The sequence below is a fragment of the Mixophyes fleayi genome, chromosome 6 (assembly GCF_038048845.1).
Source record: "Mixophyes fleayi isolate aMixFle1 chromosome 6, aMixFle1.hap1, whole genome shotgun sequence".
In the NCBI taxonomy this organism is placed as follows: Eukaryota; Metazoa; Chordata; class Amphibia; order Anura; family Limnodynastidae; genus Mixophyes; species Mixophyes fleayi.
Window position 1 is genome coordinate 116,848,506 of NC_134407.1, and position 20,625 is coordinate 116,869,130.

Sequence of the window (20,625 nt, forward strand, 5' to 3'; positions counted from 1 at the left end):
AGTAGTACAGCATTGATTATGTGTTTAATTGAGTGCAGAGTATCCCCGTTTTTTGAGTATAATATATATATATATATATATATATATATATATATTCTCCTAGACATGACTTAGTATAAATTTGTAAATCATATACCAGGTAATTGCTATTACAAGTGCTAATCCCTGGGCCCACGTTTGGAATTTAATTTATTTGTGGTGACATACACTCCTGCTGATAGATTTTTTTTTCAATTAGACATAGCTTAGAAATGCATGTTAATGCATGTACAGCTTAATGTACTCTTATACCACTGTAAGTTTACTGTTATTGTTATTCCCACTTTCAAAACAATTATATGTATAAGTAGATATTTTCTATTGTTTTAACACTGTTCTTATAAAAAATATCCTTTTCTCTGCCGCCCTCCTAACCTACTTATGGGTTTATACTTATGGATAGTCTCAATTAATTTATTTACTATTATTGCTTTTCATATGTAAAGAGTTGTTAGTGATTGCTGACTAGTGTGCTACATTACCACGATACCTCAATAATAATTATGCTTTTTCTACATGAGGAAAAGGCTTAATAAGATAGTTTCAGTTTTATATATCCTATGTCTGGCAATGATAAATGTAGTACAGTTATTTTGTAGCACAAAGTAGACTAATACTTTTCAAGGACTCCAAAGAGCCATATGATTGTAATCATTCCTTATTAAGTGCACAAACACTTGTTTGTGTCAGAGGGTAGAATGGGCAATTGGACTCAAATGGGTAACACAGGACTCTGCATTCGCCATTGACAGTTGGTTCACTCTTAATTGCCGAGTAGAAAAGACTGCAACATGTGTATAGTGTATCCCAGGCAAGTCATTCACTATTAAGTGTGCATGCATTTAACAAGACAGGGAAGTTAAAAGTATCTTTGCTTTTAAGTCACATGTGACTTGCAGACAAAAAGGTCAACAGAACAAAACCAGCTCAAAATAAAAATAACCAAGGAGTTAAACAAATAGGGATTTAAGCCTTCCAGCATCAAGGGGTTTATATGTCTTAATCAGATTTCTAGGCTGCATTCAATGAGGGCACCCTCCCAGCAGCCTGTTGCAGGTAATTATTAAACAGAACAATGCCACTAGCCAGCACACACAGGGGGGCTGGAGACATGGAATGTGAAAGTAGCAGCAGGGACTGGATTTTTGTGGACAGAGCTTGTTGCTGTGTGTACAGAGCTTGTTGTACTGCAGTCACATACCCTCTGGAAATCTTGTTTTCAAAACATCCAGAGAACACCTTTTCTCAGCTTAACTTTGGTGCCTGTGATGCTGAAGTCCATGACAGAACAGTGAGTCTAACCAGAGGATAACATGCAGTGCAAAGCAGGCTGGGTGGTGATAGAAGTCATCTGTAGGTTCCTAGGGGTGTCTACAGCTGCAGGTAAGTGTCACTCAATTGCCATGTTTACAAATAAGCATATTTGAAAAATGCTATCACTGGTTAAATTGGAATAAAGTAATTGTAGTATATTTTGACACTACTGAATTTTGTTGTCTTGATGAGTTATTGCTTTCTGCTACTATGTTACAGTGAGATTTCCCTTCTTTTATCTCTCTCTCCACTCCAATACAAAACAGCAAAAAACAATCAATTTATATTGCACTACTAGAAACTAAATTACTTTAAATCTGGAATATGTGTAGCCCTTTATATATAGGCCATATTTTACTAATTTTGTTTCATTCAAAATCAATTATGAATGAAATGCTGAGTGATCTACAATATTTAGTTAATCCAATGATAAATTCTTCCATTGTTTTTTGGGGAAACTAAGATTTGATAAACCTGCCCCTTAGTTTCTTATTTCTAAAATAAATGGTGCAATGTCTGCTGCTCATTCTAGAGGTAATGGGACAATGATGCAATTATCTGCTAGGCTACTTTTGTACAGTGGGTAGTATAAAGTATGTACTGTATGAACTCATTCCGATAAGTTAACTCAAACAATCATTCAGAGTGTTGAAGAATAGTTGCTGAAAGCATAGGCTGGATTACGGAGTAACCAGAGAGCTGGTGATGATGATCCCAATGTCTTTCTAAATTATGAGAACATCTGGCTGATCAGGACACTGTTAGTTTTATGATGAATACTTCATTTCTAATCATGCTACCTCTTTGGGGATTTTGTTGAACATTATAAGATAATCATCTTTATTCTTATGTGTATCACATCATTTAATTAATTCTACATTGTACACAGTGGTGTAACTTATGTAGAATGTGGCTGCTATGGGACAGAGCCATGTTGGGACCTCTGGGGTCCACTTACTTGTCATGGCCTTCCACATGTTATGTAAATGTTCAGTGGCATTAAATATGTCTATAGAGAGAAAAGTAGAGAAGGGAGGGAGAAGGACCACATTCATGGATAATAGTTTGGCCTATCAGCACTCCTTTCTTATACATTAGTCTCCCACTCAAGTCCCTTTCTATTCATGAAGATCTGCATCTCACTAACCGGTGCTACTGATTTCAATGTTGCCTGCTAGAGGGTCACATTCAGACTTATACAGGCCCAGGGTGCTACCTACACTAGGGGCTAGATTAACTAAGCTGCGGGTTTGAAAAAGTGGGGATGTTGCCTATAGCAACCAATCAGATTCTAGCTGTCATTTTGTAGAAAGCACTAAATAAATGAAAGCTAGAATCTGAATGGTTGCTATAGGCAACATCCCCACTTTTTCAAACCCGCAGCTTAGTAAATCTAGCCCTAAGACTTCACCTACAATAAAGCAGACATTGTTTGCAGGATACACTGATACAGATTGTGGCATAATCCTGCTTGGGTAAGTTTATATTTGATCCTGGAGAAGGTAGAATATTTAGAACATTTGTGTCGACTAATGGGTTAAAATCATTCATGGTGTGTAATTGCTAAACATTTGGTTTATGTGAGGGTGAGACAGACAGATCTACAGATCCCAGCACATCCCACGACTATGCCCAAGCTTGTAGAGTTAAGATAAATACAGTGGATTTAAGATTCTTCAGGGGCGCACAGGTGAACTTAAACCAGCCCGGACGGAGTTTCCCAAGTTTAACTGGTGATGCATGTAGAATTCAAAGTGGCACAGAACTAAAGGAGTGCCACAGAGGAGGCACTAGTGATGTCAAGGGAACAGCCTGCAATAGGTCTTTCATGGGCCAGATTTACTTTTTGTCTTCTGTTTAATGGTTTCAAACCCTCCAAAAGTAGCTATTAACATAATATCATTCTCCTCGCCTTGAACTGCTCAGTTCCAGAGACTCCTGGACAGAAAGCTGTGATTGTGAGCTTGTGATGGTGTTTGTGCCTAAAAGCTTCTATTAAGGGAGAGACTCAACACCAACTCTTAACCCTCTTGTCCAGTGAAAAAATCTTTTACCTGCTGAATTATCATTGAACAGTACACATGCAGCCAACGATGGAATTTCTACCATCGCAGGATTGAGTAGGGGCCTGTAGCCACTGCACACCATGCAACTGCAGTAGTTCCACCACTGCCTGCATACACTATTATCTCAGAGCATACATGATGAAGCCCAAATAGGTCTTCAGTGCACATGCACAGGTCCCCGAGAATGCTTCGAAGAACAGAGTATGGGGCCATGAAAGAATAGATTGCTTTACTGGGCCCTCAAATAATTTTGCATGGGGCCTGATCACTATTGACCTCTCTGTCAGCTTAAAAGCAGTACAGATGTAACTCTTTCTGTGTTGTACAATGGTGTTCATCCATAGGGTGCAGTCCTGTCACCCTAGGCTTGTACCTATGTTTTCTGCCCACAAATCTGAGACTGTTCTAGATCCTAATTTGGCTGTTGCCTGTATAACTTGACTGAATCTGCTAGCTGGCTATTACTGCTTTACTTCACGTCTGGCTCAGTGTTTAAGATTTCGATTTTTTTAAATCTGTTTTAAGGATAGAAGAGCCCTCACAAAAGCAGTTTATCACATGGACAGACCAAATGTACACAGTAGTTGAAATATACAAATATACAGAGTATAATCTTGGACAAATTTGGAGCTAATGTATTCATCGATGATATAGCACTCACAAGCCAGGAGCAAGATAAATTATGTAACAAGAATGCAATTTGCAACCAAATAATTTAGAAAAATACCTGTAAATTGGGCTTGCTTGGACATGTAAATAGAGGTGGAAATGGTTCTCATCAGTCGCTGTTTTATTTAGGTTTCTATATAGAGCTATAATTTTATTGCTTACTGGATTGTAATGTATAGGATGCAGAACATATCTGCTGGGAGCATTACAAAACTCCCAGCAGCTGGGTGTTTTACAAAACTGTAACCACAAACAGAATAGGAGTTGGCACAATACTATTAAAGTAGAACTGCATGGTTATGACATTGCTGATAACTCACTGTATTAGATGTGACCAGGATAAGGAAGGGTAGCATATGTCCACATTATTTTGGTGGCATCCTTTTGGCTGTTGTGATGTAAGGAAGAAAATTAGCTATTTTCTTGAGTTTCTAAACTCTGTGGGGTGCAGGGTTAAGATAGCTCTTAGTTTTTATGGCTCTTTTGTTAGACTTCCAAGCTACAGTCAATGCATTTGTCTTCATTTTGCTGACTAGGGATGTTTAGCAAGGCATCACTATGCCTGAATTATGTCAGTGATACATACAAATACCTTGTCTGGCCCTAGAGTGCAGGATTGTCCCTCAAATCACATGCTCAAGCCTGACCATTAATCCAGACTAAGCCTAGTGTGCCCAAGTCCATCTCATTCAAGTCCTGGATACGCCACTATGCTACATTATGTAAAATTGCTAATTTAGCAGCAGACAGCAATGGAAAAAACTACTATAGCACTCACATGGGTGAGTCCCAGGTGTTGATTGACATGGTATGCAGAGTTACCGGTAGTGTAACATAGCCTTGGGTGTTAGCATACCTCTCATTTATGTAGGTGGCATCATGACGGGGGACATGGCCACACCACCCCTCCAAACACCTTCATTGCCCTGTTCACTTAGGCGCCGTCCCAGCATGCACATTAGGTGCTTGGGACGGCTGCCTCCTGTTTCTCACCTGGCACATCCCTTTGCTAGGCAATGAAACGTTACTTCCGGTTTGCGGCCGGCAGTGCAGAAGCATGCACAGACTATCACATTTCCGTTGGCAACGGAGACACTAGAAGCCTCTTCCTATCAGCGGTCAGCTGTTCTGACCGCCGATTCCACTGCCACCAATGAGAGAGAGCTTCTCCCTCCATTTATATCTGACTCTGGTGCCGGTGCTATTAGGGTGCCAGAGTACCTAGGTCACACTAGTCTCCAGCACCCTTGTATGTTTCCTAGCAATCTGCCTGATCCCTGGATTCTGACCTGGTTCTGCCTGACTATTCTTTTGGATCTCACTCTGGACATATTTATCTTCTGGTATTGACCCCTGGCTTCCTGACCCTGCTCTTGCCTGCTTCATCAGTACCTGAATTGTCTGCACGGTTTGAACTCGGCCTGCACACTTCTTCACCTATGCTGGCAAAGACCAGAGGCATGTTAGACTCCGCGCCTCCTAGCTTAGCAGCGCCAATGCTGGCAGGTAAGACCTTCAGAGCAGAATATTCCTGACATCACTGCTGCTCTGCCATGCATTCCCAACTTTGCCACCGATCGGGACAAAGCTGTCCCGATGAGGATGGAGGGACAGAGCCCTCAAAAGGACTGTCATGCCTAAATCTGGACAGTTGGGCTGTATGGTGTTAGAGACTACAATTCCAAGCATCCCCAAGCTGTAAGAAGCCAGGAAATTACATCAGATACCAGAAATCTGGGTTTTGGTACCAGAATCTCAGGAAAAGAAGGAGATATGTGGGAGAATGATAGAGGACCAGCCTCCCCAGAGGAGCCTCAAAACAAGAAAAAGCAAAACCAGACACGCAAAAAGTACATATTTCTCAGCCTGCACAGTTTCATGTTTGTGAGTCCTGGAGCCTGTCAGATGAGCAGAGCCTGCACAGCACTTGAAGCTAATACTGCTGTGCCTGCCTCCAGCTTCCTCCGTGGCTTGTGCCGTGTAAGTAGGGGGCATGTATGTGTTCTGATTGGCTGAGTGACTCTGTGGTGTTACTCAGTGAACAAGAGCACAGCAGAGGCTGCTGAGGAGTTTATGCCAGAGCAGAAAACTCCTCAATATTACAGAGCAGGCCAGGCTGCTCCTCTACTTCCTACACCTGGTGGACTGTACTAATATATTTTGTGGGGGCCTCCTGTTGTGTGTGTGTGTGTTATGTCCCAGGTTGCCCTGCTCATAACCTGGCCCTGGTGCAGAGGAGGAGGGGTGGCAGCAACAGAACAAACTAATTGTGTGCTGCGTGTATCATCTTTGTCATGAGGAGGTGCCCAGGAAACAGCTCAGGGAGGAGGGTAATCTGTAGCTGTCTGAACAACAGAAGAAAGAGGGAGGTATTGTCAGTGTGTCTCCCAGACCTGTCTGTCCTTTGTATCAGTCTGCTATGTCAGTTTGTCTCCCAGTACAGTAGGTGGGTCTGCACAAGCTATATTGCTTCTATGATGCAGAGTGACTCTATATAGATATTTGAGTTTATTAATTTATGCATACATTTTATTTAGTAACAAATATTGATTTACTGATTGGAAATTTGTAAGTTTATCTTGGCGGTAGGAAAAGATTATGGTTCTGATTCATTAAGGATCTTAACTTAAGAAACTTCTTATTTCAGTCTCCTGGACAAAATCATGTTACAATGCAAAGGGTGCAAATTAGTATTCTGTTTTGCACATAAGTTAAATACTGACTGTTTTTCCATGTAGCACACAAATACTTGATAGCTTATTTGTACACTGAAATTTAAAGTTGATATGTGTATTTGGTGCATTTACCTTAATTTGTAAATGGCTTGATTAGTTACTGTATGTTTTTAGTATTTACTCTAAGGGCTCAGACACACAATAGTATTTTTCTTGCAGAGCAGGCAGCTGTATCGACCACATGGTGGACGCAGAAAGGACTCTTGTCTCTATCGTAAATGTATCTTTCTATACACACTGCAGTACCTGAAACACCCACTGTGTGGTGGACGCAGCTAACTTCACTGCAGGTAAAATGCTAATGTATAGTGTGTAATGGCTAGAGATGCTCAGGCTAGGTTCCTCAGATACCGAACACACCCGAACTTAGAGGATTCGAGTACCGAACCGAGTCGGCTCGTTACTTTCCCGCTTTTTCGGAATCGAAAACGAGGCAAAATGTCATCATGACATAGTCAGATCTCATCACATTGAATAACATAAGCTTTGGGTATGACACAGTAATACATTAGACACATTTCAATACACCTTTACCCAGACATATTTCATCGGTACACCAGTGTATACTTGAGGATCCTGCATGTTGGTAATTGGTTGACGTGGATTTGTTTTACCTGGAGAAAAACCCATCTGCAGGAGGGATATTGGATGGCTCTATTGGTATCATCTTCCTGACATTCTCTTAATCAAGATAGGACATTGCCGTCCTAGCTTGAGAAGAAACGTTTGGTGCACCCCAATATACTCTTACCAGCTTGCACATACCTTCTGTACCCAGCTGAGCCAGACCATGTGCTGCCTCTGCTGGGTCTGGAAGATACACTCTGGGAGCTACTGGTCTACCTTGTCCATCTCTCCAGGGTCCGCCAGACTCCTCACCACATCTCTTCACCTTTCAGACAGATTATTCTTCAGGTAACACAAATCTTCATATATTAAACAATATGTGTGTGCGTGCATGTGTGCGTGTGTGTGTGTGTTATAAAATATATAAATATAAAACATGAAAATTCTAAATTTTCTAGGGTTTCACATTATGTCGTATCTTGTGGTAAAAATCCTAATCCAATGTTCTACACAGAGATGCATATCTGTATGTCTAACCTCCAGTAATCTCCTGTCCTCCCCACCCTTTGTGCATACATAAAAAGGCACATTTTTGTACAGGAGGCACGAAACACACAAAAAAACAAAAACATATGCAATCTATAAAACATGAATTGTATTTCCACACAAAAAAAACTTTCTGCTAAACATTAGCAGCTTCTATACACATAACACCAAACCCCTAACTGTTTCTGTAACTCATGTCAATCTAGTGTGTATATCCCTGAGTTCGTCTTATGTCAAAAAATGTCTTGGCCCCATTAATGAGACTGTGTCTGTCTTTTTATATCTCTATACAAGAGAAGAGAGAGAGAAAAATATAGATAGATACTAGCATAGATGTAAAGAATGAGAAATAAGAAAGCAATGAGTAATAAGAATACAAAGATTTGAATACAAGGGTTTGAAAACAAATAGACATGCAAAAAAAAAATAATATTTTTTACAGTAAACATGACAGCTGGATTGGACACTATGGGACAATGGCTGTATTCATTCCACTAATCTCCTTAGCTATTCACTAAACTATGACTCTTCCCCATACCTAACTAAAGGGTCTTACATCAACCATGCAATCCAGTGTCGTCCATCATTTGTTCATTAAGAACTCGGTATCACTATAATTACATACCTTTGCAACGGACTTCCTGACTTATAACAGAGAAATGGAAAAAAAATTAACTCTTGGTGACTCATCTGAGATACATAAAACGATATTTTGGAGCAAAGTATGTACATTTTTGGATAATGATTCTCAGCCAAACAAATTATCATTAGTCACTGCAGCCTAAAACAGAGTGTTCCAATGATCCATTGTTAAGTAGTCTTTCAAGAGTAATTCTTCCATTTCTCTATCCCACCCCCTTGTCAGACGCCGTCTCCGTGCTATGCCTGCCGCACAGAGACGGACGTCTGCTTCTGTGACAGAGCGCTCGGTTGCCAGGCAACCGAGCGTACTTCCGGGTCAGCGGTCGCGCGTTCCGTTGCTAGGCAACGGAACGCTTCCTAGTAACTCCGGCGGTGGTGTTTAGCGTCACCACCGCCAGTGATTGGTCTGCACCTGTATAAAAACCTCACTCTGGCACATGGAGAGTGCCAGAGTATTAGGTCTCATCCTAGCTCCAGCGTACCTGTGTACCGTTTCCAGCGCTTCCTGTGTATTACCCGGCTTGTTACTTACTACCCCTGTTCTGTGCTCCCTGTGAACTTGACCTCGGCTTGATATTTGACTCTTCCTCCTGTGCTTCTGACCTCGACCCGGCTTCCCTGACTACGGCTTTGAACTTTCCCTTGGACATCTCCTGAATTCACGGTTTGGACTGGGCCTGTACGACACCGCTTTCATCTACTGCTTCACTGATTACTCCCTTAGAGGACCGCGACCTGCGTGTTCCCGCAGCTAAGACCACACTTCCTTGCGGGGGTCCCTGGTGAAAACCAGGAACACGTTAGACTCCGCACCTCTTGGGTGAGTAGTGCAAAAATCAGTAAGCAAATACCGTAAATCTGTGACACCCCTTAAGCACTAAGTCTATATTTCTTTTGTGTACCCTTATCTGTGAAAAGAAAAAAACAAGATAGTTATCTTAAAACAGCAAACAAAACAAACATTTTCATTCTTTACCATCGGCCAGCGATCAGGAAAGCAAGCATGTGACAACATAAAACAAACAAGCAAAATCAACAAAGATTACTCAGTCTTTTTTTAGCCTGCACGTTAATACTTACCACAGTTTAATATTTACCACGGCTGGCTGTAGGACTACAGGTCTGACATTACTTCTTGAGTTGGCTACAGTTCCCCCTCAAAGTATTAGTTGGTATGAGGTGTGCAGTCAACTGTTGGGAGATCTCTGAGACTGGTAAACGCTTCCTTTATGTGTGTCTAGGTGATTTCCAACCCAGGTATCCATTTTTCTCTCTCTACAGTTCCTACTCATGTGTCCCTTTTTAAGGCAGTAGAAACACGTCCTTGTCATGTCTGAACAGTCTTTTGCTAGGTGTCCTATTTTATTGCATTGAAAACACTTCCTCAACTCATGTTGTTTCTTTTCCTTAAACCAGGTGTTCTTATACTGTGGTCGTGTGTGCAGTCCCTCTAGTGCTGGGATACTAACCATCATTACCCTATCACTTAGTGTCTCTTTCTGTTTATACTTCTATCATGTCCTATAGCTGACTCCCTGAGAGCATTTACAGTGATTCCTTTCCAGTTTGGTAATGAAGTTTGCACCCTTCTTTTCAAGTTTTCCCTGAGGCCATCCATTAAAACTATAACAGCAACCTCCCTGTAATGTACATTATATTTTATGTCTAAAACCCCAGTATATTTGGCCATCACTATCAGAGCCCTGCAAAAATAGTCTGTTGCATTTTCACTGTCCTTTTGTTTGTTTGAAATTTTAACATTTCAGACCTAGGGCTAGATTTACTAAGCTGCGGGTTTGAAAAAGTGGGGATGTTGCCTATAGCAACCAATCAGATTCTAGCTGTCATTTTGTAGAAGGTACTAAATAAATGAAAGGTAGAATCTGATTGGTTGCTATAGGCAACATCCCCACTTTTTCAAACCCGCAGCTTGGTAAATCTAGCCCCTAGTCCATGGATCATGCTTTGTTACATGTTTTAAGGGAACTTCACCATCTCTGTCCATCTCCCCATTGGGAACTGTTGTAGTGCGGACAGGATGTAAGCCTACCAAATCACTACATTCTGAACTAGTTGTTGGAATTGCTGTTGCAGTACAATGAATTTCTCCCCCTGTGTTAACCTTTACATTATTCTTACCACTTTTAGTCGCTGCCCCTGCTGGTGGGATCGTTCCTTTTCTTTGTCCTGAAACATTACTTTTAACATTACTTAAAACAACATACAAGTTACTAGTTACAGTTTTTACATTTTTGGTATTGGCTGTACTTACCGCCCCGACCGCAATTGTCGGGGGTGCGCTAGCGCTCAGTTCTCCACGCTTTGCAATGCACGCTTCCGGAACGCTTATTTCCGGTATGCTTACTTCCGCTGAGCATGCGCTTCCTTGCCACGTGTACCCTTCTTGTTGCCACAATTTTAAACAACTATCATGTTTAATTCTCGTTTTTGTTGATTTAATCAACAGCACTTTATCTCTAACATTATTTAACACCTCTGACTCGAAACTACCTATGTTTGGGAAAGGTTTCACACACTCCCGGGTCATCTTGACCCATTTGTCACAATTCGCTGTTGCGTATGCACCATACTTTTTAAACATACGGAACCTCGCCGAACCAATTGGTTCTTCCTTAGGCAGCACAACATCAACCATCTCTAGCGCTTGCTTCGCACCCATTGTGAAAACAACCTATTTCTCAACGCTATGCAAACAGGGCCTCTTTAACTGTTCTCTTTTCAAACAGAGCCTATTTGTGGATGGTTTCACAGGCTATGCCCACACACCTCCTAACACAGAAATATCACTATGGACAACAGAAATATCAGCTCCTCGATATCCTGGCTCTCCACAAAATCTGTTGAGTATATTACAACTGGTAGCCTCTGAGTTTACCCGCCTTACCAGCGTAATTCCTCCCGTAGCTCCTCCCAAGTCACAATCACGGTTGCACAATAAACCTCGCAGTCCAATCGCGCCGCTTAGCGATACTAGCTATTGCTAAACTTTGCGATTACTATTGGGGAGTATGTTTCAAAAGCCTCTTTAACTGTTCTCCTTTCAAACAGAGCATTTGCTGCCAGTATACCTGTCGTGTATACTTAACCTCAGTTGTCCAGCCCGCATCGTCAGACGGCAACCGATATCCCTGTCTTTTTAACAGTAAATCAACTTTCCCTTCAAAATCAACAAACGCATACACCTTAGTTTTCTGCGCAGAAAATAACTTTCCCAACCGGTAGTAATAACGTTTCAGAGGCCTTAACAAGTGATCATACTATGCATGTATAACAACTATCAAAACGATTGTTTAACCTCGTGGCAATATTTCGGAAGTACACATACGCAAGGCAGGAAGTACACATACCCCATGCAATGCAATACCCTTTAAAACGCAAAACGACAATAAAAAGAAACATTTTTCTTTCGGACATTCGGTTTCGCAACACAGAGTGAATAACAGGTTTTGAACACATTGCGTTCTTTCCCGTATGTGACATGTCTTCCACCCTTTGTTGAGGAACCGAAAACCATAAGCGTTGCATACCTGCCGATAACGTGACTTCCAACTCAGAGCCCCCAAATTATTAAAGTAATTCTATAATTTTCAAATAAGCATTGCATAGGCGATTGTTTTGTGTTTCCAACGCAAAAAGAAATTTAGTTTAGCAGATGCAAAGTTTAACAGTTCAATACATCATTATAATATAATACAGTACAGCACAGCCAATGCCAAAAGATAGATACATACCGCTGCGTTCGCATGCGCTCCCACAGGTACCAGTGAACAGTAGTTCACTCTAGAATACTGTGGTCAGAGAATGACTGAAGCTAGTGGGAGCGCAGCTATGATTATATACATTCAGTGTTACAGAAAGAACAATGCAGATGACGTGGCTTGCTTCTATAGGTCCAAATCATTGCCTCTGATGAAACGGCAGTTAAGTGCCGAGAAACGCGTCTGGCAGACTTTATAGTGTTCACTGGAGATCCGGAGACCTGGAAAACTTCTTACCAACTATACCCCGGGGTAGGACTAAGTGTATCCAATGTCTATTTGTCGTTTCTGTGGCTCATTTGAGCGGCTATGATTCAATACAAGCCGCGAGCGAAGGACATTGAGCTCGACATACAGGTTTGACACACATGCTTTTTTTTCACCAGCAAAGTGCTATATGCCAGTTAGAACTTCCACACCCATATATGAGAATCTAGAGCTAAGAACGGAGGCCATTGAGCCCGCCTACAAGTCGGCAATATACGCCCATCCTCACAGCATATTGCTTTTTGCCAGCCAGGATTTCCATACTCTCATATGAGAACTTAATGAGAGTGACTTTATGCACACAGCTGTGTGAATCAATCTGGAAGCCAGCCTAACGATATTGGCATTATATATATATAAGCCTTCTGTGGTTTCTCTGAACCGAGTTGTATTTCACTCTGTGATACATTCTTTTGACATCATGTGGTGTTATGACAGCGATTTAGCTATATAACTTTATATGCTATGTAGTCTCCTTTAAATACTCTCTCTAATTAACTCCAGTGTATATTGAAGCAATTTGCGTATTTTTATTGGATCTTTATTTGTATTTATTAAAACTTTTATGCTGATCTGAGTTTTGCGCTATCTTAAGCAATCTTATTAGTATCTATTATTTCTAACGGGTCCAGATCCCGTCCAGATAGCAGCATCTCGTTCAAGCACTTTAGGGTAATTAGCACCCCGTATATGTTTGTTTGTTGTTCTATAGGTCCAGACTTCAGGTGGGTCTTGTGTAAACAGGTCATAGGCTAGTTCAAACAACCCCCTCAAAGGCTGAGGGTCAAGATTCCAGATGGTTCTCCTACCCAGAAACCAGTTACAACTAGTCCATTAACATTTTACAGTTTGGCATTACTCTGACTATTTATTCCCTAACATCAATAACTAGAGTATGCAATATGCAATCTCTTCGGCGAATGAACCGGACAGCTGCTGATGAATAGGGGATTAAAATGATATCCGACATGACACATTTACTATAACCTGAACCTTAAATAACACTGAAGTGTACATATAATCATAATATATAAACTAATAATAAACTAAATACTATCTGCTCATAAATCACTGTATAACGGAACCAATATGAATTATATAAATAACTAAATGTTGTAATGCGAGTGTGTGAGTATTTTACCGTGCGATCGCAGTATGCCACGTGTAGCATTGCATACTGAGTGCAATCGCACAACAAAACAATATTAACCAATATACTTTTGTTCATCCAATTATACGACTTCGATAGATCCTACTGCACTAGTGCAGCTAATTAGGATGGCCTGTTCTCATTGGCCCCTTTGTAAATAAAAAAAACCTTTCCTGTCTCCCTCACCTGTGCTGGTGATAGTTTCTGCTAAAGTTAGAGTGCTGTTTGAAAGACTGACCTGTATTGACTTCTTGTTTTGAACAGGATTGTACCATGGACTTTCCCAGTTAGTCCTGTCCTTTACCATTTTTTTCTGGATCTGCTATTAACGTCTTCCTGCCCTGACCTTGGCCTGTTAACTGGATTTTGCATTGGTCTCTGCCATTCCTGACCCCAGCTTGTGATAGCGATTTATTCTATTGAATGTAGCCAGCCCTGGCTTATGTTCTGATCACGTTTTTGAACAGTCTGCACTGACCTTATGCCTATATTTTGTACTTGGCCTTTTACTCTTCTACTAATGTCCACACCACCAGCAATATTGTGTTTTATAAACCATACTACCATGAGTTAAGACATGGGGGTGACTGAGTACTTTTGGAACATATCACATTACGTGGAAATTGGGCTGCTATAGAAAAAGACCTTGTGAAGAAGGTTCTAGTGGTTTTAAAATCCCTTTTGCTATTGTCTTAACATTTTCACCAGCCTTATGTTTTTTGGATGGAGGCCAAACTTCTCCTGCGCAAATCATGGCCAACAAGCTGCAAGCTCTCTTGCAGATTGTGCAAGATCTATCCTTGCGAATATCACCTCAAGAAAGTGCAGCTCAGTCCGTACGAGATGTCATTCCTTCAGTGAATGTGCCCAAGATGAATTTATTGGACAGGTTCTGTGGAGACCACAGATTGAAAGCTGCAAACTCTATTTTAAACTCAGACCCATATCATCTGGTTCAGAGTAGCAGCGGGTTGGTGTAGTGGTATCACTATTACAAGGTAATCCACAGACTTGGGCGTTTGGACCCGACGCTAATAGCCCTATTCTGTCTTCTGTTAAATGCATTTTTAAACACCTTGGGCCTTCTTCATGACAAACCTGAGGATGGACTCGGTGGAATAATATCTTTGAACCCTCAGGCAACACCATACATCTGCTGAACAGAGTTTTTCAGGTGGTTCAGAGATCGCAAACGGAGCAACCCAGCTCTCAGAAGTCAATTTAGAGTGGATCTTGCTGATCATATTAAAGATGTGCTTGTTCAACATCCAGTCACAGAAACTTTGGAGTTACTGAAGCAGTTATCTGTCAAAATTGATAGACGATATAAAGAATGTCCCCAAAAGAAAGAATGTGCTATGGTACATTCTTTCTCTTTATCACCACATCCTGTAAAGATGTTCCTTGAGAACCTAGGAGATGTATTCATGGATTACATATTTTCTGTGGCAATTAAAGACATTTAGTTTGTGAGTGCTTAAATAAGTCACAAAACTCCTAGGAAAAGATAGCTTCCCCTAAGCCTATTTAGCCAGAAGCTTACTAAATCTGTTCAAATCGCTATTGAAATATATTTCAATCTGGAGCATTTTTATTCAGCTGCTTTAGTGTATAGTAGAGCTGCTGGTTACTTCAATGATCAGGAGATTGTACATAATTTAGCTACTGTTCTATTGGAAACGCCACTCATAATTTCTGAATTAGAAGGTAACCTAGTTGCTTGAGGTCCTATTAAACTAAAAAGTCCCCTCTCTCATTGCGGGTGGGTTGTATTCACTCTGAGGTCATATCTTTTTATATTGTTGGTTCTCCCAGTTATTGTCTAATTCTGGGCTTCCCCTGTTGTTTCAACACAATCCTCATCGATTGGACAACCAGTCAGTCTGTTCATTCGGGAGAATCTTAGAGGGACTCTTGTCTGTCTTTGTGAAGCTTGGCCACTACCATGCCCATGTCTATTACTGTTGCTTATCGCAAGTTCACTGACGTTTTCTTGTGCTAAGGTTTAAGTTAGCCAACGGACGGTTATCTGCACTTTCTTCTCCCGAACTTAAGGCATTGAAGGATTATTCTCTGAAAAACTGGCTAAAGGTTTTATTAGGCTTCTAACTCTCTTCTAGGTGTGAGACTGTTCTTTGTGACTAAAAAAGATGGAGGCTTGAGACCATGCATAGACAAATACCCTCTTCCTCTCATTCCAGAACTTTTCCATCAATTAAAGATGGCAATACTTTTCACCAAAATTGACCTAGAGTGTATAACCTAATACGGCTCCATCAAGGAGACTAATGGAAGACTGCCTTCAGTACTCACACAGGGCATTATAAGTACCTAGTGATGCCCTTTGGGCTTATAAATGTCACAACTGTGTTCCAAGATCTAATTAATGACATCCAAAGAGTATCATACATTCTTCTTTGCTACCTTAGCATCAGCAATATATCTATGTATGTTTTCTATGATGTGGCTGTGTAGCCGTACCATGCTAAGTGTCACTCTTTCCATTCATATCAATGGATTGCATGTGGATTTTCTAGCGGATAAAAATTTAAATCAAAGCTACAGGCACATAACCTGATCTAAGTATTGTGTTACACAGGAGACATGGATGGAATGGAAAAAAACTTAACCCATAAGAATATAAACTCTGAGAATAAATTGAAAGTTGGAAGTCTTTACAACAAATATGATGAAGATAATAATGAAAAGTAATAAGTCTCTTTGCAATGAAGACAATGAAGAATATAACTCTCACTCTATAGACCAAGACTATTATAATGATGGTTGTAGTTTCAATATAATATTTTGGAGGATGAATACAATGATATGGGTAGTAACCTTAGCATATGTAATATTTGGTAGGAACACAGTAATATAGTAACTACTAGAACAAGAATAAGCACAGATGAGTATAATAGATGCTGGAAGGATTAGTCCCAGCAGTGTAGGGCAGTTCAAAGCCAAAGTTCTAGCTCAGATGGGGCAGTTCTGGTAGTTAAGCTGGTGTATGGTGCTATGTAGCATGTTGTGGATTACTCGCGCTTGCTGTGGACACTGACCAGTTCTGGAAATCTGGAGGGATCTTGAAACATGGATCAAAGGCCTGAATAGTTCTCTAGCAAATTTATAAGCTGTGATGTAGTAGCAGCAGCAGGCACCTGGAACTATTGAAGTGGAACAGGAAATCGCATGACTCTGGTGGGTAAATTTATCAATCTGCATGTTTGAAAAAGTGGAAATGTTGCCTAGAGCAACCAATCATTTTGTACCTGTCATTTTGTAGAATGTACTAAATAAATGATAGCTAGAATCTGATTGTTTGCTATAGGCAACATCTCCACTTTTTCAAACCCGCAGCTTGATGAATTTACCCCTAGACCTGGAATCCCACTAGATCACTGGGTGGACCAGGACTACCTTTGGCTGTTTGCAGTGGATCTCTGTCAGTTTACTCTCTGGCAATGTCAGATTCCCCTCTAGAATTCACAGTTCCCTCATGAACCTAACAGTTTTCTATAGTGACCTAGCAGCTTTCCCTGTTAGATTTGCAGAACTTTCATCAAGCCCTGCAGCTTTCTCTGTCAAACAAGAAGCTTTCTTTGAATGATTTGTGCCTCTCTAAGCCTCTAGTCTCTCTATAATGGTATTGCTCTTTCTGTTTTTCACTCTCCTTGCAGGACTTCTTACCACTATATTCACTCTCACAGTAACCCTTCTCCAATAAGCTCATGGACATAGCTGAGCTGTTCTGATTCACATTGGTTTCGCCTATTGAGATAGTAGACCCAGAGATGGCCTTTACTATCTCCTCAGTTTGCAATCCCGTCCTTCTCCCCTTTGGCACCAGAGTCTCCACGTTTGGTTGGTTCTGACCTCACTTCTTTCTCTCTCACACCTCGGTCATGCTCTTGAGTAAACATTGGATGGCCCCTTTCTGTTGATGACTCCTTCCCTGCCACTCATCTCCCAGGATCTGGCCTCACTATACAGGTGAGTTTGATGTTTACAGCGGGATTGCACCTAAACTCTAAATGGGCTCTGCTGTCCCTGTCCAATAAAAAAAAAAAAAAAGGCAACTATGTCTAGTTCCCCCATTTGGACATCCTTAATCATTTTACCTTTTTATTCTTAATATTTTAACACTTTTTAGCTACTTTTGAATTTAGGAAAGTACATCTGGCCAGCTTGCACTTCAAGTTTTACATGTATGGATATCTTAACAAAACATTGGTTTTGTTGAGCTGAACTTAGAAATGGCAGTATGGAAAATTAAGTGAATGGAATTTGATAGTTGTACATTGAAGTCACGGTGTGGCATACCACCACATACCAGCCCACTTCGACCACTGGATTTAATGTTTTCTTCACTCCTCTTCTTCCATCCCTTCCCCAAATGACATCACTTAACACAATGAATAAAGGAGTCCAGTCCAGAGACATTCAACGCTGAATATATTGATATGGGATATTGTAATATACATATAGTGATGGTATGTGCACTTTTCTGAGATAGCATATACGGATATACAATATAAAACTGTATGGTTGTGGGTATACAGTGATATATATAGGAGTATGTGGTTGCGGGAATGCAGTGATACATAAAAAAAATAATGGAGCCTTGAGGTTGAAGATGGAGAATGAATTAACAAAATACAATTCAGGAACAGCAGGGTATAAACAAAACAGAATCTGGGTGGAGATGGCAACCTCTCCAAACAGCAGGTAAGCGCAGGAAAAGGACACTTACAATTAGAGATGGGCAGACTCGGTTTCCGTGAAACCGAACCCACCCGAACTTCGGGGATCCGAGTACCGAGCCGAGTTGGCTCGGTACTCTCGTGCCTATTCGGATTCCAAAACGAGGCAAAACATCATCATGACATTGTTCGATCTCGCGAGTTTTAGAATCAATAAATACCTGCCTCCATGGCGATCTAGCATCATTTGAGAGAGGGACAGAGAAGGGTTTGGTCACAGTATAGAGCAGGAGTAGAGCAGACATTTTTCTGAATTTAAACTACAAAGTGTTTGGGGTCTTAATAAAATAGATTCACAGCAGTACACAGAGAATTGAAAGATAATTTGGAACTAGAAAGTGTTCAGAGAAGGGCGACATAATTGATAAAGGGTATGGAGTCATTAAGTTATGAGGAAAGGTTTGCCAGTTTAGGCATGTTTACTTTAGAAAAGAGGCGTCTAAGGGGGGACATGATTACTATGTACAAATACATTAAGGGTCAATGCAGAGAACTTTCATGGGAACTTTTTACTCCATGGACTATACACAGGACACGTGGTCACCCTCTAAGGTTAGAGGAGAGGAAATTTCACAGCCAGCAAAGGAAGGGGTTCTTTACAGTAAGGGCAGTCAAGATATGGAATTCATTGCCAGGGAAGGTTGTGATGGCAGATTCAAAAGATATGTTTAAGAAAGGGTTGGACAAATTTTTAGTGGAAAAGTGTATCCAGGGATACGACTGTTAATTAAAATGAAGGATAGTAGTTGATATATGGTAAAAATAGGATTGCAATATTGATTCTGGGGGGATTTTCACAATTGAAACAGAATGGCGGTTGCTTACTCTGGATCAATTTCAAATATAAGTGCGGGATTGCAGGAGATCCAAAATAGGTTGAACTTGATGGACTGGTGTCTTTTTTTTCAACCTCATCAACTATGTTACTATGTATGTTACTATGAGCAGGAGCAGCATGCAGCTGCTGCCACCAGTCCTGATGGTAGTCTTCCCTGTATGTCATCTGGTAAAGCCTATGCAAAAGTACATAATCTTTTGAAGTCAGGGAAAAAAATCACACAAAATAACAACTTTTCCTATATTACAGCTCTTTTTCTCTTCAACACGGTAAAAGGTATCTGTCGATTAAAAAAAAGAAATTGCCAACATGCCATTCTACACACGCAGTGGCAAAGAAAGAATGAGGCCTTCGCCTTTCTCTATTCGTGTGAGATCGAAAAATGTTACTGAGACTTCTTCTTGTAAGGTCACTCGTGACCAAGGAAGACCAAGAAATTCGGAGTCCAAAAGTGGTGCACAATTACTGTTGCGTGTGAAAGCAGAGTTGCAAGAAAACAGTAATGCATTAGTGGAAAATGTATGCTCAGAATCAGAAATTACACCAATCCCTGAGGAGAGTCCATCCACGAGTGGTATGTGTAATCCTGACCATTGTGATAGTGTACCCATAAAGAAGGGCCCTTTCTGCATTTCTGCTGACGTGTGCCTGAACAGCCCGAGTGTAGCCGATGATACACAAATTGAGGATGCCACTTTGGAATTGGAAGAGGATGAGGGGGATATTTGTGTAGCCGACGAGGGTGCTAATGAGGATGTTGATGAGGTTGTATGTGTAAGTCCTGCAGCAGTGGAAGCAATTCTGGCACATGACAAGACAAATGCCATTGTCATGCCTGGACATAAGACCACAAAAGCCACTTCTTATGTGTGGAATTATTTCTACCTAAATCCTGGCAACAGTTGTCTAGCCATTTGTAGTGTAAGTAAAGCCACAGTCAGTCGAGGGAGGAACCTTAACCATTTTGGAACCTCATCCATGTTATGCCATTTGACGCGAGTTCATGGCTAGGTATTGGGAAAATCTAACAGTTATGGTAAAAAAAATAACAACAAGCAGTCCATCAGCTAGGACCCTTCTCTCACCTACATCCCGACGCTTGCAATCTACACCCATAACACCTTCATCATCAATATCCCCAGAACCAATAATTTTCATTTAAACAATCCTTTGCAAGAGGAAGCAAGTATGAAACCTGTCACCCAGTCTCCGAAAATTTTTGCACTGCTGTTAGGCTAGCCACGCCCCAACGG

The 20,625-nt window shown here is 40.9% G+C and overlaps 1 protein-coding gene across 1 annotated transcript in view; it reads left to right on the top strand.

The window, feature by feature from the left end:
* The first annotated feature begins 1,184 nt into the window (after positions 1-1,184).
* Positions 1,185-20,625, top strand: part of TMEM72 (transmembrane protein 72) — a 105,689-nt gene continuing 86,248 nt past the window's right edge. Inside the window, exon 1 of the mRNA XM_075215276.1 lies at positions 1,185-1,422. Within this exon, the coding sequence (XP_075071377.1) occupies positions 1,353-1,422 (70 nt within the window). The 5' untranslated portion in view covers positions 1,185-1,352. The remainder of the gene's footprint in view (positions 1,423-20,625) is intronic.